We start from the raw sequence: 25,207 nt of genomic DNA, 5'->3' as shown, positions 1-25,207 counted from the left end.
TATTTTACATTCATATTGATGAAATACTGAAGTGCAATTGTATACGGAGCTTCACTTGTTCTTTGCACCGCATGGTGGGTCAGAAGGAGGGAGATAGGGGAGGATTAGAAATTCTACAACACTGCCAGCATGAAATTTAGAAATAAATGAAGTACATAAAACAGAAGATAACTAAATGGTAATTAGTATAAATGCTATATTGTGCTTGAGGCATTGGGTAGAGGGGGCTTCTGCACTGACAGCACCAGGCATTTCATCAAGAGCTTGTTATTAATGCTGGAAAGGCAAACATGGCTTAGCTACAGCACATCTACTACATATATTTGACTGTAAGCTCCATTTAATATTAATTTGTATAAATTCCACAGTCTAGTTTAAAAAAAATGTAAACATTGGAAATTAATTGCAGGGAGATATTTCTATACATTCTTTCTTGTCAGGAAAATTACTTGTTCAAAAAGTGTTGTTCCATAGTCATGAGAAAGTAAAAATGAAAAATAAAACTCCATGAACTTCATGTAACCAAGATGAAAAAAAAGAAGTTAATGCTCAAACATCACATGAATGTAGCATTCTATTGATTTTTGACACAAAAATGCAAAAACTGAAACATCTGAGACAAACACAAACCAGGATGTTTTCTAATTGTATGCAGCTACAAATAATGTGCAAAATAAAATTAATATAACTGGGATAACAACATTATGCAAGGTTAATATCTCTTGCATTGGAAGGAAGTTAATTTCTTCTCTCCACAATGTATTACACACTCAACAAGGAACACCTGATACACACAGTACAAGAACTACAACAGAATACCTCATCTGCAATTGGGCACATTTAAAGTTCCTTAAACTGATTTAACTCCTTCTGGTTTTTTGTAATAATTAAAAAAAAAAAAAAGACATATTGACAACACACTGGACAAGCAAACAATAAAAAAGAAAGATACATAAAATCTCAAATTTATGGACATTTGGAACAAATTTAACAGCACATGCAGCATTCCTTGATAGTGGGTCTTTTTGCACAAACAAGATTAAAATGAAGAAATTTAATTTATACTTTTCCTTTAAAAGGCTAGAATATATATTTAAAAATAATTTTAAAACTGCAAAAGCACCTGTGCAAAGGTGGAAAAATTAGTTTGGTAACTATGAAAGCCACAAAAGGACCCACTATCCTCTGATTTTTTTGTTTTTTTTTTTTGTTTGTTTGTTTCATTTAATTTTGCGTCTATATCTGTAGGTAATTAACTCAAACATTGTGATTACATGCAACTAATGTAAAATGAGGTAAACTGCTCTGCAGTGTGTTCTTCTACTCAGAAGGCAGTAGATGATCATGCTGGAAGTCACATGATCAAGGCTGCATCTCCCATCATCCCTCTGGGCAGTGATATGGGATAGTGGGTCTCTTTGAGGACTTTCAAGCCTGAGTGGGGGATGGACAACATATGATTCCTAGAAAAAGGAGGAAAACAACACATAAGCAAAACAAAACAATGAGCAAATTCAAGCTAGGAAAATGAGTCAGGCATGTAAACAGCATGGTGCAAAAATGATAAAGGGTAACATGCTACAAAGGGGATGGGAACTAAAAATAAAACAAACATAAAATAAGGTTTGCATTACAGAAGGTCTTCAAAGAGACTTTGCCAAGTGCAGCAGTGGTGAAGCATTGAGTTCTGCAAACCACAGCAGAATCACAGCAATGCTGCATGTTTCGTCTTAAAGTACTACATAAATAATCACAGCATGGCAGCAGAGAGGGTCACTTACATTGCTGGCTTGGGTCCGTATCTGTTGTCAGCTTCACATAGTTGGATGGGAAGAGACCCACTTGTCCATTCACCTCCCCTTTCCACCAGTCTGGGTCTTCCTTGTTAAGGACGTTTATAATCTGGCCTTTATTGAATGCTAGCTCATCATCATTCTGTGCAGTGTAGTCATACATGCCAATTACTTGGCACACTGTAAGATAAAGGAAGAGTTCTATAGCACTGGTAACGTTTCAAAGAAGCATAAACTACGTGTAAACACTGCAGATATCACAGTATAGTTCCATGGTAGTGCACTGATCTATACAGGCACTGCTGTGCTCCTGCCTCTCTCTCCTCTGCCCCTGTACCAGAACTTATCCAAGCTCTCAGTAATTTGGCTCAAGGTTATTAAAAAAAAAACAAAGACCTTCCACACAGCTTTACCCTCTGAGTCAGCTTACTGAGGGTTTAGGACCACAATACAGAGGGCAGAGCACAACAGTGCAAGCTGAGAACAGTGTAACCCACTGGAACTGTACTCAAGATATTTTTGGTAGAAAGTGCTCAACAGTGAGAGACCAGAAAGATTTAGAATTTTAAGAAAAGGTCAAAATGTTAGCTTTCTGTTGATATTACTCTTCAGCTATACACATAAATACTTCTGCCCATAAAAGCACCAAACTTATAATGTATTTATAAAATTAGCATTTTGCATCCTCACCCTGTTCTAAATAAGTATCCTCTCCAGTATAACCACTCAATGGATAGAAAAGTTTAGGAAACATTTTAAGTTCAATTATTTGAGAAAGGCACTCCTTTCTAATTAGCACTGACCATGCTAAACAGATCTATAAATTCTTGAGAAAGACAACGGTGATGCTCTTGTACTGCCCCATAGGCATTAGGAACATAAAAACCTTGGAAAGATGAAAAAAGTAAAAAGCTACAGGGTCATTTAGGATGTCCTTTTGGCTCCACAGGACTGTTGCCAGAAGTATTTTTCCTATTTTCTTACAATAAAACTCATCAAACCTGGATGATTCTCAGGATACAGTGGTTTCTGTTCAGTTATAATAGAGCAATTTTCTTAATTCTCTAAAGCAGGAGGACTGTTTATTTAAGTTATATAATTTCCTCTATTTCTCTGCTGATTTCTCCTTGCCAAGACACAAGGCTTCTGGTATTCTGCCTGAAGACACAACACTGTTGGCTAAATGAGCCTTCCTGTCATGTTGTCTCTATTCTCAATCTACAGTTTTCTTGTATTTTTGTTCTTGTACACAGCCAGCAATTAAATTTTTTTAAATTAATTAAATTTGTCAAGCAGTTCCTTCCTCTTTTAGGAATTTATATTCCAGAAATTATTCAACTCCTTTTAGTTAATATTTTATGCCTGTTTGCAAGCCTCATAATCAAATATATACATATATATGTACATGCATCTCTATACATGTACATATATATGTATATGTATCTCATATATGTATCTCATCATTCATATTTAACATTAATACCTATAAATATATATTTAACAGGACCTCAGCACATATCTCAAGATTTTGTTTAGTTACTTGCAAGAGAGAAAAGAAATCATTCTAATTAAACTGTAAAAATTAATAAAAAATAAAAAGTCAAGGGGCATTCACTTTTACTCATCACATCTAATACAACACTTCTCTAAAGTGCACATTTCCCTAGCATACTGGATATAAAATGCATATTATGGCATACTACCTACTACATAGGAACTTTTGGGCTAATATATGTTAAAATGTATGAACAGCACTGATGTTCATAGTTCACTTTAAAGACCTGTGAATCTGTTTTATAACATTCTTGTTAAATGTTTACAGGCTATTACTAAAAGTAGGAAAAATAAAAAGCTTAATAGATTATACTTGAGATGAATCCCATACAGATTTGTAACCCATTCAAGAGTTTGTTTCTTCCAGGAATTTTTCATTCTCCTGATTGCTCTCCTGTACTTCAAAGAATTTCTTGGTATTTGGTGCTGGCCAGTAGTATCATCAGAATATCTAAATGGGATCTCAAGAACCGTCTATAACTTGGGGAGGTAATTTAAGAGGGTTTTGAAGACATGGGACTCCTCCACTGAGCTTGAAGCAGAGACCTCATCTTGATCTTGCTTACACCTGGTCACACAGCTTAGAAAGCACTTCAGTCTTATATATAAGTTCTTTGAGTAGTCCCAGAAAGAAAGTTCTTCAATTATGTTAAACAACTAACAGCAACAGCTCCAAAAGCCACTGCTAACTACAGAAGTAGGCTAAGGCTTTCTCTGAGCTCCAGTGCTTTGTAGCACTTTGTTTCCTTTCTAGAAAGATTTTGCCAATTGATTAACAAGTCAATGGCAAAAGGAATCCAAGTTCTCATGGTACACTCACGATCATTACGATCTATAAGGTTGCCTTTCTTTAAACATGCAGAATGGTTGAAATGTGTTTCTAACTATTCCTGTACTTTGGACCTCCTTGTTCCTGGCTAGTTCAAGTAGCATTAACAGCTCTTCTCATTTCTCAGAAGCAGGAAGATGTTCTTGATGCAAGTTTTGAAAAGGATAAGTATGAAGCAGTTGGAAATGAAGAAAACATCCAAAGTATAAAACAAAAGAGTCCATGCAAAATAATTTTTTAAAAGGTTGTTTAAAGCCATGCAGTTTGCATCACAATATGGTACACAGAGAGCCTACGCATCAAAACAAACAAAATGGCAAAAGAAAAGGAGGCTTCTGGTAGATCCATTGCCTTTAAAACCCACACAGACGTGACACACTCTTACACTCTTTACAGTGCACCACCTTCAGCACTGTTTTATCCTTGTGAAGAGTTTACTTCAAGCTTTCCATGTCTTTTGCTATAATAAGACTTCTCACTAACACACTCCCTCCACAAAGGTGCTTCTCAAACATTAACCTCTTAACATCTTACATTAACCACACACTAAGTTAGACCACCCATCATAATAGAAAGGCAAGATGGTGCTATTTCTTATTCTCACTCTCCAAAAGAACGGGTCTATAACAAAGCTGAATTTGATTAGAACGAATGAAATTAAGATTTCCATGTTCTATAGGCAATGAGAAACGCACTAGAAAATTTATTCTGTAAATTTTATTAGCATGCGTCAGAAGTCCCAGACTGTCAAACTTGAAATAACGAGCAAACAAAAAATCCCTTCACATTGAGATACTGCATCTCAGTGCTAAGAGACCAATTTAACTACAGAACACAAAATCATTGACAACTGCTTCAAATCTTTGGGTATTATGGAAATAAAATGAACTATTTACACATTTTTGATTGTCAAAGATCTCCTTTACCTTGTACTACAAAACTAGCAAACCCAAAATGGTGAAGGACTGAAACAACCACAAGCAATCAACTTTCCATTCTCAGTCTTCTGTCTGGCTTTATATTTTGCAATAGATTGACTGAGCTGATACTGCCCATGTTGGAGCTGTAGCAAATAGATTTTATAAGTAAAAAGGTCTATCACTCCTGTATCCTTTCATAAACTTTAACTATCAAGGACAAAAAGCTCTATACTTGTGTAGTTTTCTCACACTTCATCTTAGGAAAAATAGAAAGTCCTGAATGACAAGTGCCTCCACTGATAAGCCTATGGAACATTCTGAACCTTTAAAAACTCCCTCAATACATTTACTGCTAACAAACAGGACTTATAACTTGAATATTTTACTCATTAAGGTGTAATGTCACTATACAGCTACACCTCAGGGATCACCGCAATAAATGTAGAAACCAATTGTCCACCCTCCTTGCTTAAAAGTAAATAAATAAATAAATAAAATAAAAATAGTTTTTACCAAAGTGACTACTGTGGCATATATTTAATGCTTGTAATTAATTAATTTTAGAAGTCTTATTGTAAATGATATGCATTACAACAGCAACTCCATTAAAGCACTGCTTACCTGAAGGTAATGCTGTTGATTTAGGTAGCTCGGTTGGTGTAGTTTTACTGGTACCAGGGCTCAAAAGTTTTACATAATTAGCAGGAAACCATCCTATTTGTCGTTTTTTCCCTCGTGCCTAGTAAAAAAAGAAAGAAAGAAAGAAAAAGAAACAATTCTTTTAAGAGGAATAAGCTTATCAATAGAACCTTAGGCAAGGCATTTCAGCCAACACCTTAACTATTTGCAGTCCAAGCATTTCAAGTAAAATTCATTTTATAAGGAAACTGTCAGCTATTTTCATGGTGATAGTTCAATCTTATGATGCTTCCCATTACGAAACAAGCTTTTATTACAACTAAACACTTATTTACTACTAATTTAAGTCTAGTATTAAATGTGGAGATTGGCGGCCCAGGGTTGGAGCTTGATGGTCCTTGAGGTTCCTTCTAATCCAATCCATTCTATGATTCTGTGATTCTATGAACTTAAGTGAGTTTTCACTTAAGTTTTCCTACTTTGTGTGCTTTATAAATAAAACTACAATATCGCTCCTTCTAAATGATTTAATTTTTTTTTTTAAAACCTTAGCTCTAGAATGCCAGGCTAGCTATCACAATAATGAATTGCAACATTAAAATGCTTTTTCATTATTCCAATAATTGTTTTTAAATTGTATCTAGATTGTAATAGTTTAAATAGAGATTAAGAATTTCAATTACCTCTTTCCTTCTAAGAAAGTTTCTAAACTTTGTATTAGCCTCTCCTGCTCAACCAATAGGTGGAGGAGAGCAAACATATGTCACATTAACTAAGTGCTAGAAATACAACAAAACATGACCTGAAAAAGTTCATCAAGTTTGGACTCAAACACGAAATCCCAAAGCCAGAATCCAATCAAACTATCCAAATGATCCTAATTAACAGATGTTAAGGTTTTGGAAAGCATGTTAAATGTTCTCATGATGTCAGAGAACATCAGTATAAAATGTGGTACACTTACATACTAGAATGTGTGTTCATGAACAGAAACAGATGAACACATACATGACCCAGAGTGGGGCTGTAAGGTTTGTAACACAGCGGCAATCAGTCGCTGTCAGAAACGGGATGTTGGGACAGAAAAGTGCAGGCCTGATCAAGTGTGTTAAAGCTTGTATTACTGAAGCAGGATAGCAATTTACAGAATCTGCATCCTGTTATTTCATCAACTACATTGTGCTCTGCAAATTAAATCAGAAGAAATATCTTTAATTTTCCTCAGCTAAGAAAGGTTATTATAAAACTTTAATTCAAATCTCAGCTTTTAAATTATTAAGTCTATATTAAGAATTATTTTAACTACCTTTTTTTTTAGTTAGATTAAGGTTGAAATTTTGAGTACAAAGAATATTGCCTATAAAAGAAAATAGGTACTAATTTTAGTTCAAAAAGTCACCAAAGAAAAACTATTCCTTCACTATTTTCTTCCCTCCTTTTACTGAAAATGAAAGTTTTTGATCTACAGTGTTTCTAGACCATTAATTTTAACATATTCTGCATTAAATCTAGCAACGCAATGCTTAACACATTTGCCCTACTTTATTTTACCTTTAGCTAGACAAGTAGATCAAAATACATGTCAGCTTGATACTTAACAATAGCATACACTTCTTATAAAATCTGCCATTTAAAAACTAAATGCATTAAGAAGTTAATACCAATGTCCTTTTCCAAATCTAGTAGTCATTTACAACAGCTTTTTATTGTCACTGCTTTTATTTTTTTATCAATTCTTCTAACCATTTCACCATGTTGTTCCATTAGCCTTTAGGCACACGTAACAGAGGAGGCAAGAACTAATATTAGTATTAAAACAGGAGAATGAAAAGAACAGGAACAGGACATTGAATGAAAAAAACACTTGTAAAACTAAATGTAAGATAGTGTGGTATCCAAAACCACAGATAAGAATTTGCACAATAAGAAATTGAACCTAAAAAACAAACAAACAAAAACAAACAACAAAAAAACCACCAAACAACTGACTCTGCTCATTAGCTGATAAGTGGTTAATTGTGACAGCTCTTGCCAAGTGAAGCTTATTTTGTGTCTAAAAATAAACTTTGAGTCTCAAGTTACAAGTGAACAACATAAAGATGAGTATGAATGAAAACCAATCTTGGAAAATGATTTACGCACAAAGAACTGAAAAAATACCACCAGGAAAAGCAAAAAAGGAAGTAGTAATGAGGAAAAAAATTATTTAAGTTTGAACTAGGTCAAACACCGAGCATCCAGGAAAATGAACAGGAAAGCAGATTGCAGGCTGGGTCTGATTCGTGAGATGGGTATCTCTGCTCACAGTGAAGAAATATGGTTTTCTCCTGCCATTCTCCAAAGTTATTTCAATTTCAATGCATTAGAATGAAAAGGCATTTTACTTGTAAAAGATTAGTTGCAGAACATTTTCAAGATAATGTATTTAACACTGACATATTTATCATTTTGAACTATTTTAAAAAATCACAGATTCTTTAAAGTGGAATTTTATTTAAAAAAAAAATTACTCACTTGGAGCTCTCCTTCCCACCAGCCACCTGGGTTCTTCTTTCTGATAAGAATCAACTGACCAGGAGCAAGGGTGAGTTGTTCTGGACCTGTTGCTGTGTAAGAGGCAATAACTTGGGCAATTTCTGTTAAAGCAGGAAGAAGAAAAAGTTAATCTTGAAAAAAAAATGAACACATTCTATTCAAGATTGACTCTGCTATTATCACTGATATAGTATATCCATTTTGAATTTTTTTCCATTAAAATTTAATGCATTTACATAGTTTATTGAATACAAATTATAATTACAAAACAGATTAGAAGTTCCTCCTTAAAAAGTTCACAGTAGTATAGGAATAAGAGGACAGAGGTGCAACAGTTGTATGGGTAGGATACAAAAAATATCTGAAATAGAGAAGAATAATGACCATCATTAAAGCCATGTGGCTCTTAAAATCAAGTTTCATAAATACTGTTTTCCACTAAGCATGTTTTTGTATCATCAGTTTGGACTAAGTTCCCTACAAAGAGATAGACAGTGACGACAATATAATGAAGATGTAGTAACAGAGGTACAAAGTAATGCAGGACTGCAAAAAAATTCTCACCACCACACTAGACAAAAAATGGAAGTTTCTGAAATGCAACAGGCAGGATTTATTTTTAAACCTTTCTTTTGTGGACATTAATAGAAGAATGGTGCCTTATCTAATTTACCTAGTAGCAAAAATGTGACAGGATAGTAATGGTAAGCACACCATTCTCTCTCAGTTTCACAAAGTGGATGGAGCAGTTCACGCCATTTTACAGTTGTGGAAATATAGATGAAAATTTAATCACCATAAAGTCTGACAGGGTTAACCCATTTCTGAACAGATGTGAACTGACAGGAGCTTATAAATGGCTGCAGTTAGGGCTGCAATGTCTGACTGACAACTTTTAAGTCAGGTTTATCATGCCATCAAAACATGGTTAGGGTAATGGAGAGAGTATATTTAATACAATGATTATTGGAAACCTTTGGTAAAAGCATGGACCAAACAGGTGATAAAAAAAAGGTCCTGGCTGAGAGTTAGAAAGATGCTTTACCCATGGGTCTGGAACTTAAAAAATAGCATCTCAACTCTGAAAGCAGAAGATGGAAGAAAGAAATGCTAAGTAAATATGATATTTGTAGGTAGAATAGAAAGGTCTATACAGATAAAAGCCATCAGCAGCACAGACTATCCTGTATGAAGACAAAGAAAACAAGCTTTTTGACAGGAAACACGGCCATACTGCTAAAAGATCTACAAGACCCTGAGTGGTAGGTTTTTCACAATTGCATCAATTCACCCACCTCAGAGCAATTCAGAAGCAATTCACCAGCAAATAAACTAAATGTGGGAATTGGTCATTTTTTTAATTATGCAAAAACCTCTCTCTACTATAAAAAAAACCCATAATCTTCAATATATCATACTGTGCATTCTATTGAGAGAACAAAAATCTTATAGCTTGTAACTCAGAAAAAAAAATCACAATTTTATCTACATAATGACAATCCACACGGCTCCAGATATCACCAACTGGTAGCATACAGAATTTTTACTGTGAACAGATCTGAAATAGAAGTTAATATCTAGCTCTTATATGTCAAAGAAAAGCAGAAAGTTGGAGGAAAACATGCAGCAAAATAAGTTTGGGGGATTTTTTGGTGTTTTGTTTTTTTTTTCCTGTTTGTTCAAGAAAAAAAGGGGAAAAAAAGAAGCTTTTATTCCAGGAAGGACTTTTAATTTTGATATATTTAAATACTGAATTACTAAGAAGAGATCGAAGTCATTTACAGCTCAGGCCAGGAGAACCTGTCCTCTACCAAAGAGATTCATTTACAAAGAGAAAGAAATGTCTTCTCACAGATACAGTTGTCCCCATTATGCTGCTTAAATTCCAAAAGACAGCATTTTCTTTTCCTTGTCAAACAGACTATTATCAAAACCCACTTGTTCATCCTGCTGCTTCTAGAACAAACTGGAATATTTCACCTCATTTATTAGCATTTCACTTCTGTTGGCTGAGCTGTTGAAGCTTTTCTATGGCAAAAACATCCATGAACCTACTTGCTGAAAAATAGGCAGGACTGTTCTTAAACTGTTCTTAAATTCCAAAAAGTTCTAAATACACCTTTTGTCAACACAAACCCCAGTCTCTCCTCTGCTGAATGTTCAGATTTAAAAGAGTAGTGAGAATAAGGCTGGTACTCAAGTCCTCTCATTCTTAATTCTCCCATGCATAGAAACAGTAGCCATACCTATCAGATTCTTGTCATTATTCCTACCAAGTCTCACTTTTACAGGTTTTCCAGAGTTCTTTTCTGCCTCTCAAACTTTTAATCTATTAACACAACTGTGTTTGGTTATTCAAAGCAAAGTTTGAAAGGGCAGAAGTAGTTTATTTCCAAATCCTTCTTTCCATAGATGGATCAGTAAGATTTGCCAAGAGCAGAGGTAAAATAAGACAAATTAAGCTGGGGCTACTGCAATCTATTCTGCCTCCTCTCTCTTTTCTTTTACACACTTGAGTAGTGAGCCAGTTCAGACAGACAAAAAGCAACTTTCTCCCCACAAAACAAAATAAAACATGAACATGAGTATGTATATGGGTATGGAAATAGGCAAGACTTGGTAATCCACATCCTTGAACTACCTCACTAAGCAACTAAATAAGCCTCAGAGAAAGGGACAGAATCATTGAACATCTCCTAATTTAGTTCAACTGGATGCAAAATCATCTCTTTGGTACAGAAGCAAATAAATACACCGAAGAGAAAAAAAGAGATGTCTTCTGGAATGTTTACAAACGCCTGCCAGTGACAATGCACTCCTTAACTGATCTTTGGAAAAACCCATTTAAAAGGACAGCCCTTCCCCTGACCTCTAACCCAAGAACAAGAAGACTTCTTTCAAGCCAAAAAATAACCTGCAACATGATCATCTGCAATATGACCAGGCTTTACAGGCAATAAGCTACATGATATAAAGTATATGCTCTTGAAAATAGGAAGCAGACACGAGAGCTTAGAGTCAATGTATACCAGACTGGGGCAAAGCTGTGAAACCACAATGTGAAATGTGTACTTCCATTTCAGGAACACTGGGAAACTTGAGCACTCTGTGGGCTTCCACTGTTTTTTTTGGTTCAGTTTACACTTGTTTTTGAGCAAGCAGATTTTTATTCCTTAGCTACATATGCTACTTCAATACAGTGATGAATAGGTTACACATTAATTTAATATAAACAGTATTCATTAATGTAAATTACTAAAGCATAACAGTGCATTTCAGAAGATATAAATGACGAAGAGCAAATGATTTACTATTATGGAAAAGATTTTGTTCCCACTGAAATTTTTTCACTGACTAGATATACACAGTACTTAAGATGAGGTGCTGTCAACTATATATAACTTACCAGGTTTCTTCCCTAAGCTTCCTGTTTTTCCAGCTGCTCCAGAAGCCTTGAAATAGAGAGGAAAATGTAAGTTTAGCAGTCATAATTATATCTTCAGTATATTAAAATGATTTACTGTACTTCACTTTAACACACCAAAAAAAGATGAGAGTAAAAAACTAAATGAAGTCTGTTCTTACAAGAACTGTTACTATTTGAGATGGCAATTAATATATAGAAATAAAAAATGTGATGTACAGAAGTAGATAACTACATAAAGGTGCAGAGATCTTTCCTGAACTCTTCTGCCTTCCACTGAATGTAAATACCAATGTAATCACAAATTACATAGCATTTTCATTGTTGACCTGCATATCTACAAAATGTTAATGTTGCCAAGTTGAGCTAATATGACAATAGTATTTTTCAACTCTCAAATATTTGGATTGCAAATATGCCTAAAAAATTAATCAGACTTAATTATTTAAATACTGTACATATTATGGTTCCAAATTTTCTTATATGGAAAATAGTTAATGTAGAAATCCTTCACTGCAACCCTAAGATGAGCTATCTGAACTTTTTAGACGGTATGTGTTGCATTAGTAGAAGCTCCACCATCATTTTTTATGCCCAGCTGAGAGATACGACACTCAATAACAAAGTGCTATCTGTCTTGATAAAGACAGCTAATTCCTCTGAATGTAGGTGGGTTCAGATGAGGTATGAATATCCTGTTGCCCAAGCCAAGAGAAAAACCTTTGTGAACACCCATGAGAAAACTAGCAAGCCATGGAAGCAGTTCTGTTCAGTTATGTTTAAGAAAACAGCTATTCTGAAAAACCAAATTTAGCATAAAAAGCCTTCTCAATTTAAAAACTCACAGTTCTCCTGTTCAAAAATTTATCTTCCCTAAAGAACACCAGTCACTTGGAAAAAGTTATCTTTACTTATTTTTTTAAGGCACTTTCAGGACTAGTCATATACATGTGATTAGAATATTCAAATCCAGGAGTGGTCTTGACTCTACCCTTGCATATCCCCTCTCTCAATCATTTTGCCAGACTTTTTAATAGATACTCTTTGTAGGACAGAATCCCCCTATGCCCTAAATAATTATCTTACTTGCTTCCTAGTACATTGCCAGCCTTAGCTATTACAATACAAATGTCTGATACACATGACAGCAACATAGCAAATCTAAACTGTCTTTTGGTCAGAAATCCTACTGCCTTCAAGTAATGCTCACGATGCTTCAGCCTCTTCTCAATTTTTCCCTCAGCATCTTCCTCACGTATCTGAGCCTACATAAATGACTGGAGGGTTTTCAGAATACCTGTTCCTCTAAGGAAAAGAACAACTTCATCCTCCATATTCTCCTTAACTTGTTATTTTTAAAAGCTGGGAATTTTAAATAAACTAATAAAGGCAATAACTAAAAATCTAGTTGAACGACTGCGAGAACAGTGCCGTTCTAAAAATGTGTATTAGTTTTGAATGCCTCAATAAAATAGATTATTAGGAAAAATAACGGTCTTGAAGAGTATGTGACTGCTCTAGGACTTCAGAGTTTTGGACATTTTCCAGAAAAGCTACTATGGAATCCTGATCTTTCAGACTGAACTATAATACTTCATAATGCTGTATTAGCAGAAAACTCAGTGGGGTTGGTGTGCATGTCCTATTACCTGAAACTGCCACTGGAAGGTGACAGTGAGGATAGGGAAGACATTTAAAAAAAACAAAAACATCTGGCACAAAAGCACTTTTCATACACCTAGTATATCACAGCAGACTTTGACATTTTGTGAATTACATTTTGGGAAGGGTTGTGGAACATGGATGCCGTAAGTTAAAAATAATTTGGTCTCAGTGCAACTTTTTTGTAAAAGACTGATTACAGTTACTTCCTGGAAAGCCAGCAAGTCTTCCTATCTTTCCTTGGTTCTCTTTCTCTTCTGCCCCCTCCTTTTCCTCTCTGACTACTGTGACCTATAATAAGTTTAAAAAGTGAAATACGAAAGCATCACACAGTGATTAGACACAAAGACTAAAGTTAGGTCTGGGAACAAGATGTTCCATGCAAAGTGATGGTGGGTCCATCCGCAGTCATGAGGAGGAAAGATTAAAAGGTCTGGAACCAAATGAGAGGACAGGCACTAATACAGTAATATCAGAAATTGATACTACTTAGTTAAGTATTTTCAGCAGAGAAATACCACTTCACCCTATTAATCAAAAAGACTTCCAAATAACAAATTTTTTCAAACATCAATTAACCAGCGTCCAGGTTGTCAGATTAGGCATGTAGGGACAGATAAAGCAGGATGTGACACTGTATCTTTGCAATTCACTGGTAAACATAGACTACCCTGAGAGGGAAGTTTCCAAATCACCTTAACTAAACTGAGCCTGAGTTCTTGAAGATTCTCTGAATCCTTGTTGGAAAGAAAAAGAAATAAACAGAAAAAACTGTTTCAAAAATTATCTAAATTAATAAACAGTGCACTTAAAGATAGACCCAACTTCTGGTCTCCCCTGGAGAAATATCTTGTATCCTTTTGTTAAGAAAAAAAAAAAAAAAACAGTGGAGAGGAAATAACTCATTTTATCTCCTTTTTGTACATCTAAGATACTAGCTGCATTTGAAGACATTTTGTGCCAAATGATAAAATCTTTTGAAACAAGAAGAACTTGCTCTGATAATGTAATAAAACAAGGCAGTAGAATTACCAATTGTGTTGTACAGTAATGCCCTAAGAATCCAGACTGAGTAGGTTTTGACTGCTAGACGTTTTTCAGAACACTTACACAAGGTCTCATAAGTTGAGGGATCTACATTTTTGGTTTTCCAAATCCACCGCATCAATTCCATATTCTAATGCAGAGGTAATTATCACACCAGTCTCAAGAAAATGCTAAAATTAAAATCTGTGCATACCTACCTCAATTTAATGAAAACTCTGAGAACAGACCATCAAATTGCTTACTTGAAGAACATAAAGACATTCACTTTGTTAATATGTTCAAACTTTAAGGGAGAGAAAATTCCTTAGTATGGTTGCTTGAGGTAAATTAATAGAACTACTGAATGATTAGCACTGCCTTGTTTTTCAGGCCTAAGTCAACAGAGCAGAACACAGTAAACTAATTTGCTTTTTTAGCAAAATTTTTCATGATCAGCCAGCAGCTGTCCAAGCACAGCAGCACATCCGAAAGTTAAGACAGCCACTATTGTGAAATCTTTTGCAAAAACTGGCTCTGTGACCAAGCTGAATAGCAAAACCTTGTACGTGTAATGGCAATTATCCACCTAGAACAACTACTATCTCCCGGGGGGCATGTGAATCACTTCAGGAAAATAACTATCCTGAATATAAATCTCCTAGAGCTTTGTACTCTTTCCTCTTTTTTTCTCATCAAGATTTTATCTGAAGATGTGGTTTTCACCAGCAAAAAGAGCAGTCGGACCACTTTTTAATAAACTGCACTTTGTGGTTTCAGACCCAGACATGCTGAGATCAGACAAACATGAAACTGAGTTCTCTAATAAACACAGTTCTCTGTATTAAATGTCTGTTTCTGAGCTCTCTACAAAGACTTGCCAATATGTGTGCCTGTTCTCCATCAGACAGGACAAGCATTTGATACGCCCAATACTTGAAGACACACAAAAGGCAGCTTAACATATCTCAATATACATTCCCAGATTTTGAGACTAAAGTGTGTTAGGAACATCTCACAGGAAAACAAAACTAGGTCCTTCAGAAGCATTCAAAGTAAACTTAACCTCAGTTACATTCTTGTTAGTCAGTGTTAAGGAACTAATTAGCAACTATTACTACCCATCTATGAATTAAGCCTCACAGGGCTTCAGGAAGCTGACACTGCATATCATCGACTATGATATGAACTTACAAGTGTTAAGTTCTAAAGAGATTTAGGTCTCAGTTTCATAATCATATGTTCTTCCACAGTGAGGGAATAAATTATCTGTACCCATATTTCTAACCATGCGACAACCACCATCTTTGTGAGATACGTCAAGAACTACTGGCAGGGGTGAAATACAAAGCATAGCCTGAACTGCAAAAAGTTGTGCTTTCCTTAACCAGTCTTTTTCCCTGATACAGACCCACAAAGACCTCTGCTGCCACAATTGAAGGGATGTTGCAGCACCAAGAGGCGTAACAAGCCGCTAGACTTGGGGACACAGAGTTCAGAGCTTCCAGTCCAAAGGCGTGTCTGGACTGTCAGTGAGCTCAGTCTTCAGGACAAACCTCTACCCCATCTTAATTAAGTGACATCACAACTTGCTACTGTAAAAAACGTTCTCTCTCTGACAGAAAGACAAGTTAGCTTGCTATGGTGGGATCCATGGTGCTACAATACTTCCAATAACTGAACTGTTAAGTACTCCTAATCTAGTCGGGGACTTGATCCAACTTTTTGCTGCTCCACAGTCACAAACAGATTTAAGGTTTGACCTGATGATCTTTCAAGGTCTCTTCTGACCTGGGCTGTTCTCTAGAGTTCATAACTCTAGAGTTGATGCAACTGAAATGGCAAGAAAGAGCACAGGCATATCCAAAACTGTATGCTAAACATAAAGCACAACATTTCAATTCTAAAATGAAGATTGAACTTCTTGACCTGAGGTACAGAGAATGGGACAGAATACTCCAGAAGTGGTCTTGCCAGGGCAGAGGAGAGGAGGAGAATCACCTCCCTCAACCTGCTGGCCACACTCTTTTTAATGAACCCCAGTATACCATTGACCTTGTGAGTCACAAGGGCACAGTGCTACTGGCTCATGGTCAATCTGTTGTTCATCATGACACCTAAATAAATTTGTATTTATTTACTTTAAAAAAATTATAATTCTCAGAGACACAAACAAAAAGTCCTTCCCATCAAGAGATTAGTACCATATACAGGTGACAATAAGCTAATTCCTACTGGTAGGTGACAATTATCCTCCCAGATAGACAAGGAACATAAAATGAGAACACATCTTTCTTAAGAGTATCTAAAAAAAAGTTTAACACAGACATGCTCTATCAGATTATTCCAGGACAAAATCAGATGAGACAGGACCTCTATTATTTAATTAATATATATAGTAGTTAGCTAATTTTTATTGCCAAATTTGTTTCCCTGAGTTGCAAGAACGCTGAAACAGGGAAAGAAAAAAATATAATAAACTGAAATATTTCCCTTAATTTATTTTTTAAAGAAAATGACAGAAGGATACAACTCAGCCATTAAAATCTTATCTGGAAAAAAAAGCAAATGTAGCTATTTTTATTTGTCTCCACAAAACTGCTAAGTTAACTATTAATTTATCTAAGAGTTATTGTCATAAATGGCTCAGAATGGAACTTAAGAAATTACATTGTGAAATGTAACTATCATTTCCTGTTCCAAATTCATGTTCAGCAAATACTTTTTCTTCCCTTGCAAACCACTCACATGCAAATATCACTACAACACCAAAGAAAACATAACTCCCCCAGTCCAATTTTAAAACAATTTAACGTCTCTACCTCAGAATCTTTGAGTCTCACATAATTAGATGGGAAAACTCCTGTTTTATCACCCAGCGTTCCTGTCCACCAGTCGCCATCTTTCTTTGTCACAAGAATCATATCACCTTGCTGAAAGGTTAGGTCTCCTTGCTCAGAACTCTCGTAAGTATACATAGCAACATATTCTGCAAGAAGGAAATAGATACACAACATTGGGAAACACTTGATAACCTGCTTGATTATCATTCGCAAAGCCAAATAGAATATGATCTAACTAGAAGCTAGACAGAAGATAAACTGATTAATTACTTTATTCATAAAGCTTCAATATTATTTAATGTATAAAATGAAATATATAGCAAAACTAAATACAATCTATCAAAAGTCTGCCCTGGGGAATCTTTTTGGTAAAATAGCTTGCTAGTATAATTAAAATGCACATACATTATTACTTTATATCAGAAAGTATTCTGAACATATTTCCCAGTGGTTTCTGATTTGTGCTGTTGACTAGCATTTTCAGATTTGAGGACAGAAAAAAATCTCAGTATCCAAACATCTGTAGACAGAGTCTTCATCTTACATACGCTGTTTGGCTCTCATGTACAATGAATTCTTTCATTACTTGAAGGTTTGCACAGGGAGCACACATCTCATTGCATCTTTTGAAACAGATGGCTGGGAAATGTCAAGACAAAGCCTGAGTGTTTTACTTTGTTAAAACACAGTCACCTACTTAGTATTCAAGTGCAAAAACACTAGACTGATGTTCAGTAGTGCAGTGCATCACTGTACCACAGGATTACATGGGAAAAAAAAAAACCTTTACATAAAGGATTACAAAGAATTTTAAACAATTAATTAACATTTTAGACACAACTTGATACATTCTTACTTAACTAAGCATTAACAAATTTTACATGGGCATAAAATAGATTACTGAAGATTATATCCTATGTTTCTGTGATCAGCTCTGGGATTAAGAACACCTCACAGTATTTCAGGAAGATCATCATGCATACTTGACAGAAATGTTCAAGTATTCCATCGCAACTGGCGATTGTTCCATTTGCTTGAACACTAAATCTGACCAAAACTCTCACTTTGACTACTGAACTTCAGCAAGAATTCAAACCGCAATACATTTTCTTAATGAAAGCTAAGAGAGAGTTTATCTAACAACTGCAGTTGAAGGAGACATACATCTGTTTGTACGCAAGTACACAAAAACATTAAAATTCACAATGTATGCCATATACATGTATATTCTCTTATGTTCTCTACATCTAATAAAATATGGATCTATCATCTTCTACTGTTTCTTAAAAATACAGCTTTTTTGAAATGTTTTTATATAAATTGTGTCCCTTTTAATACTAACATATAACCTGAGATATTCTATACTTTACAAAAAAAGACTTAGCATTTCCAAATTGCTTTTAATGAAATATACACCGAGCAAGACTAGTTAGGTTTCAAAATAACTGATCTCTTTCCATTTTGGACAGATTTCTAGCATTCTCTTGTTTTAATTTCTGTAGTGCTCATGTCAGTAGTGTATCAAATATAACAATAACCAAAAAAACCTCTTCCACTTGAAATCATATGCAGAACTGTAGCTGAAAAATGCAAGGCATTTGAAGAGAATATGTAGATGTTAATTCGTAAACTAAATTTAGATCCATTAATTTACTCTGACTGTGATTTAAGTTAACCTTACAGACATTGCACTGAAGTGGATTGGAGTGCCCACAGTCTGTTAGCACAGCTCATATGGAGACAATAACCTCCAGTTGAAGAGTGGTAACAACCAAGAATACAAGTCTTTTAAAACCCTTCAGGGACCTGACAATTATCTGTCTATGCCCCATATGCTCCATCCTTAAAAAATGAGGGATAGCTTTGACCACAAGTATCACAACTTTCAAATAAAGAAACTACAGTCAGTTACAGGAAGCTTTAATGGAACAGTGGAAATGAGTATTGAGTGAAATTGAGACATTCATTAATAATTCCTGGCATCATTAATTACTTATGAATTACAAATAAACACAACATGGAAATGTTTTACTGGCCCTCTGCAAAAACTCATTCTAAATAGTTTCATGGGGAACAGAACTGATACCAAAATATTTACGTATGGAACACTATAAACTGTAGAAGAAATGTTCAATTATTGTTTCTACATATACAACATATCCAAATTTGTACAGGTCTGATCTTAAAACAAGCCTGTTTTGTTGATTCTGGGCTCATTTTTGGTAATACGCAGACTACTTACATTTAATCACATAGTAAAATAGTGTTAATGCCATCCAGTCTGGAATGCTTACCTTCACCTGACATAGTTGCTTTAGCTGCTGGTGATGCTACTCTTTTCAGACTAGCAGGACTTTCTGAAGAACCAGAATCCATGCTTTACAAGAGAATAACAGTTATTTAAGAAATTAAATCTCTTCAGAAGATGCTTAATGTATGACAAAAATAAAATATGCACATGTATCCCTAAGCAATTCCCTAAATTTTCTAATAAACAGTAAACTTACAAATTACATCTTTCAAGTACAATTGCTAGTCATAGTTATAATTAAGTAATTGTGTGGAATACACAGATTGCTGCCCCTCCTTTCCCTCAGAAGAAAAAAAAATCTAAAAACATTCTAATTAGTATTAGTGATGTTAATGCTGACTTCACCTTTCACAGAACTACATTCCGATTGTTTCATCCTCCAAGAATAATGATAAGTGATTAAGCTCTGGTGTACTGTATTTTATTCTGGGAAAAAAAATAAGCTGAGACTTATATAGCTATAATTCATAATGTCAAAATAGTAATTTCTTAGTTGCAAGTCACATATAATTAAGACTGTAGATTAAGCTTTAGGTCTATTGGTGGTGGCGTATGGTGCAAGGAGAACTGAGGTCAGCTCACATATTCTTCACCTGAATTTTCAGAGATGGGAGTAAAAATCTAACAGAGAAGAGTCACATAAAAATATTTATACAGAGTTGAGTTTAAACTTTAAAACTCAAGTGAGCAACTCTTCATATTTATTTAACCAATATAATATGGAAGTAAAGTATGGTATAAGCAAATACAATACCTTGTTGACTTCCTAATGGGGCCTGAAATAAGCTTCACATATGACTTAGGAAACCACCCCTTTTGTCCTTGTACTTCTCCAAACCACCACATATCTTGCTGCTCTAAAACTGTGATGACATCATTTTTGTTGAAATTAAGGTGGTTGTCTTTTTTTGCTCTCCAAGGATACAAAGCCTGTGCTTGAAGTCCCTCCACTTTTTCACCCTAATGCAATTTAGAGAAAAAGAGAGAGAATTCAGTCTTTCAACACTTTGCATAAAGAAAACTCCTTAAGGAATTACATTTTCATATTATTTATAAAGCCACAAAATACTGTGACTTCTCATCTGTATAAACAAAATATATCAGTCAAAATTACAAAGTAATACAAGAAATGCTCACAGCCCTCCAACATTTCTATCTGTTAATGTGTAATCACTATAATGCAAGACTATTTGGGAGTTCACTTCTTTGCAAGTTCTACAATTAAGTTATAGATACAATAAACCTTGACAAAGTTATTTTTAAAGGGTTTAAAGCAAACTTCATGGAAAATTATGCTTTGCTGCTAATAATATATTGTTTATACTACCTTTTAGTTTTGTTCAAAGACACTAAGGTATTTTGCGTTTATCAGAACAACACATTAGCCTACAAGAACAAAGCGTCCAGTTGAGGAAAGTGCAGTCTCTTACAGATGGACTGAATTCATCTACTGTGAAGCTTAATCTCACCTACACCACTTAACCATATAATCCACTCTGGAACGAAGATTGTTGTCATGTGATTTAATAAAGCCCAAAGGAAATGATTCAAAAATAGTACCCAGCCAAAACTTTAAGACGACTGGCCCACTGTAGTTTAAAAAAGCTAGCAAAGAACAGCAGAACAGCAGCTTGCTTGTGTTAGATTCTGCTACTGACTTTGTCAGTGGGTGTATACTAATGCTTTAGCACTCCAAACTGTCATAGTTCACACATCTCAGGAAAGGGTTTCAATTGTAAATGTTCTCTCTTTGCTATCCAGAAGTTCATGCTGGCTCAGAACAGTTCCAGTGAACACAGCTGCTCACCTGACCCAAAACAGGAGAGGGAGATGATCCTGTAACAGTGGCAGGGGTGAAGGCTGATCGCTGCCGCAGCTGCCCTGCACTGGGAACAGTCAAAGACGGCTGAGCTGCCCAGGCATCCCAGTTGTCTGTCTCTGGTTTCTCATTAGTGTTTGCTGGCCATCTGAAAATAAGTGAATTACATTATTCCTACAGTATTTAAAAGGAATAAAAATGCTCATGTGCAAAGAAAAAAATTCTACATCCTAGATCTATTTCTTGTAATTCAATACTCTATGAGCTATTAGCAGTGAAATTAACTCTGCAGTGAAAGTTAGGCAATTAAAGAGAGGGTTACAATAAATACATTTCTAGAAGGCAGCCTCTAAGAACAGTTAATTGCTCATCGTTGCTCATTTATGGCCAACCATTTCTGTAATTTCATTGTTCAGGTGTGCCCCAGTGCAATGAAAAGTACTGCAGCCTGTATTACGCACAGTCACAGTGGCACTCTCACATGCCTCTGTGTTATATCTCATATTGCTACTTCAAATCTTCACCTCTTTTCTTTTGCTTAAAATTATTTCCTACTGGCTCTTAAAAAGAGTTTTGCTCTACCTCTTTTTATGCTCTCTCTTATCCTTTAAAATGTCCAACAAATCTCATGTTCCATATCTCTGCCTCAAAGTACCCACTTAAATGATCAAAATTCAGTGAACTCAAGCAGCATAAAATAATCCAACTTAAATCTTCTCTGCCTGTTTTCTTTGCCTGCTTCATGTGCTCTTAGCTGAGTAATCAGTTGTACATCTGGACTGTAACCGTGCCAAGCCCACAACCAACAAAACTCTTCTCATGTCAGCGACAGCATTACTAATTTTTATGAAAAGCATGAAAATGTGCATTATCTACCTAGATATAAATAGGAGAATGATTCCAGTTTTACAAGGCTGCAATTGTAACTATTTACTACAGAAAAATATTTTACTTCAAACAAAATCTTTATCTTTTGCAATCTGTGTACTTTGTGTTAACTTCTTATCATAGTCTAATCAATTAGGAAGTACTCCAACACACTTGTGATAATCACTACCCAAACATACGTTGAACTGAAGTCTGCCCAGTTGTTGGCAGTTGTCGTGCACTCTGTAGATGCAGCAGTTCCTAGTGACGTGCTTGTTTCATGCACAGAAACTTTAGGTGCAGGAGCTGTCTCAACTGGTTTTATAGATGCTGGAACTTCACTTTCAGGTATTTTTTCTGCGTAGTTTGCTGGGAACCATCCAGTTTTTCCCTTCAATTCTCCACCAAGCCACCCTGGTTCTCCAGTCTGACTTTCATCCACCTGCAGATGCATTAAGTTAGAAAGCTAAGAAACATAATATACAAATGGAATACTAAAAAAAAATAAAATACATCTCATCCACAGTAATTATCTACTTACAGAGAAATGAAAACTTTATTACAAGTATAAGCTCAACCTGGGCAGAGCTTTGTAATTATTATTTAATTTACCACTGGGAGAATTATGCCATCAGCTATTCCTTCAATAGCCTTTAATAGCTAAGAGAAGATTTTCCAATGCAACGTGCTTTGCAATGATTTTTTTTTTTTTCCAAGCCAGAATGAAAAGGTTTTCTGGATGATAAGGTAAAAAAAAAAAAAAAAAAAAAAAGTTTCATTTCAGCCCTAATGCATAAGCCAAGCATAGTTTTTTAAACAGATACTTGAAAGTCTGTCACAGCACACCAGTCTTGGAGACATTAGTTTTGGAGAAGACCATTGTGTATCACTATTTCTGCTTTCAAACAGTTTTAAAGTTTTTTCTAAATTTCCTTTTGCAGAAAATACAACAGAAACACAGCATATTACAATCAACATCCACCAAACAAATTCAAAACAACAGTGACATATTTTCTAACATACTTATATGAAATAATTCCATGGTAATCAAGAATTGCAGAAGAAAAATAATTCACCATTACTACTCCTCCTCATAACTCATTAATTGATATGGTAGCTAAACACTAACACAATATCTGGAGGCTGCAAGCACTTCAAAAAGAAAAAGGCAGTAAATGCATTAGGTAATAATTACAGCAAATTTGGTGATCTACCTATCCAACCTGCCTTTGATACTTCAATAGAATTTCAGTTTCAAGGGGTTTAAGCAAACGTTTGCATACAAACAAGGTTTGCTCCTCTAGCACATCAATAACATATATCTATCTGCTGCAGATTCCCAAGCAATGATCAAGTTGGCAGTAAAGCCAGGCCAGTAATGAAAAGTCACGTGATCAGCTCTACACAGGGGCTATTTTTTTTGCAAGAATTTAATCTGCTTAGGCCAGTAGCATACAGTATTTTAAAATACATAAAAGTTTCTAATGAGAGCATAAGTCATGTGTTCACAGTTGCAGTTATCAATATAGCAATTAGTGAAAGATGCTTAAATCCCGAATTCAGAATCACCTCACTCTCCTTCCTAAGCATCCATTATCAACATGAGGCATTTGTTGTTAACAGCATGCTACATGAGCTAAAGAATTAGAAATGCTATCCTTTTCAATCAAAGGAGATTTCAGAATATGATGACAAATGATGACATCCTACAATGGCATATGGTAGTATCTCAGAACTGGCTGCTTCAACAGTTGGAAATGCACCAATTTATGATTTCTGTTTGTGTGGCGAAAAAAACAACAAAAAAAAATCCACAGTGGTAAAAAATTATTTGTGGCAATGGTGTAAATGAGTCACTCCAGACCAATAGAGGGAACATTGTTTTGCATAGAAATGAGTCCAACTGAAGCAGCAAAACCTCCGATTGTTCCTGGATCACTCCTTGGAGCTAGACAGATTGCACTGCTTTATACCCTGTGCTGCCTCTTTCACTGCCTATTATTGTAATTTGTAGCCCACGCTCCTCTTCTGGTGCAAAACAATCCATTATTTCTGCTTTTTGTTGCATGTATCTTCTGTCTCAGTCCCTATTAACTCAAAGTAAAACCAGAAATGAATGAAGTACATGCTTGACCAGTTCAATGTGGTTTTACTGCAGTGCAGGGCAAAATTTCCACTGCAGAGCTGAATAGGATTTGTTAGCGCAGCAATATGAGTGATGGAAGGTCACAGCAGAGGTGAACCTTGGGACAGCAAGGGAGAAATGGACTATTAGCACCCACTGAAGAGTTGAATAATCTAAGCAGTAATAACAAATACACTGTTCCTACATTCAGTTCCTCAGGTTGTACCTAGAATCACCAATACACAAAAGAATCAGTACTGAAAGACTAAAAATGTGTCACCATGGTCTTCAGAAAGTGGCATCTTTGAGACAAATCACAGTAAACACAAAAAAACCACTGATTTTTCAGCAGATAAAAAAGAATTACCAAAGGGATTTTTAAAGCAACTGATTTAATATCTTGTTAGAAGACAGCTTTAAGTTATTATTAGGAAATTCTTTAAACAGCTTATTAGGATAGTCAAAACTATGTTTATTCAACCAAATTAAGTTTTCAGTATATATTCATAAAAAGGCACTTTGAAAGGCAATTTTTATTTTATAGTTCTTTGAAAATGATTTCTCAGTTACTCACACAAAATATAACTTGGATCTACTTTTGTTGCATAGTACCAGAACTTTAGATATATTGCTTTGTATGTTTTTCAAATTAATTTGTTCCGATTACCTTCTAATTTTATACTCACCATCCCAAATCCGTACAAGAAACTCTATTCCAGATTATTTTTTTGCAAAATACAACTCAAATATAAATGTACATCCAAACGAATGGAAGTGTGTGCGTACTTTTAATTTACTCAATCATACTTCAGAGACACAGCTTACAAGTTCTCATTCCCAATGGCTGAACACAACAAGTGACA

At 35.1% G+C, this 25,207-nt stretch overlaps 1 protein-coding gene across 4 annotated transcripts in view; it reads right to left on the bottom strand.

Moving 5' to 3' along the window:
- ITSN1 (intersectin 1) overlaps positions 1-25,207 on the bottom strand; it is a 119,123-nt gene that overhangs the window by 19,015 nt on the left and 74,901 nt on the right. For all 4 annotated transcript variants that reach the window (XM_090122025.1, XM_031612531.2, XM_031612530.2 and 1 more), the window contains 9 exons: positions 22,420-22,661; positions 21,341-21,500; positions 20,288-20,493; positions 19,517-19,599; positions 17,202-17,368; positions 11,677-11,722; positions 8,250-8,371; positions 5,718-5,835; positions 1,782-1,973 (listed from right to left, as the gene is read on the bottom strand). In XM_090122025.1, coding sequence (XP_089978151.1) covers positions 1,782-1,973; positions 5,718-5,835; positions 8,250-8,371; positions 11,677-11,722; positions 17,202-17,368; positions 19,517-19,599; positions 20,288-20,493; positions 21,341-21,500; positions 22,420-22,661 — 1,336 coding nt within the window. The remainder of the gene's footprint in view (positions 1-1,781; positions 1,974-5,717; positions 5,836-8,249; positions 8,372-11,676; positions 11,723-17,201; positions 17,369-19,516; positions 19,600-20,287; positions 20,494-21,340; positions 21,501-22,419; positions 22,662-25,207) is intronic.

Source organism: Phasianus colchicus, chromosome 1, assembly GCF_987193195.1.
Source record: "Phasianus colchicus chromosome 1, bPhaCol1.hap1.1, whole genome shotgun sequence".
NCBI lineage: Eukaryota > Metazoa > Chordata > Aves > Galliformes > Phasianidae > Phasianus > Phasianus colchicus.
The sequence above is the reverse complement of the archived record's forward strand: the minus strand, read 5'-3'. Positions and strand labels throughout refer to the sequence as shown.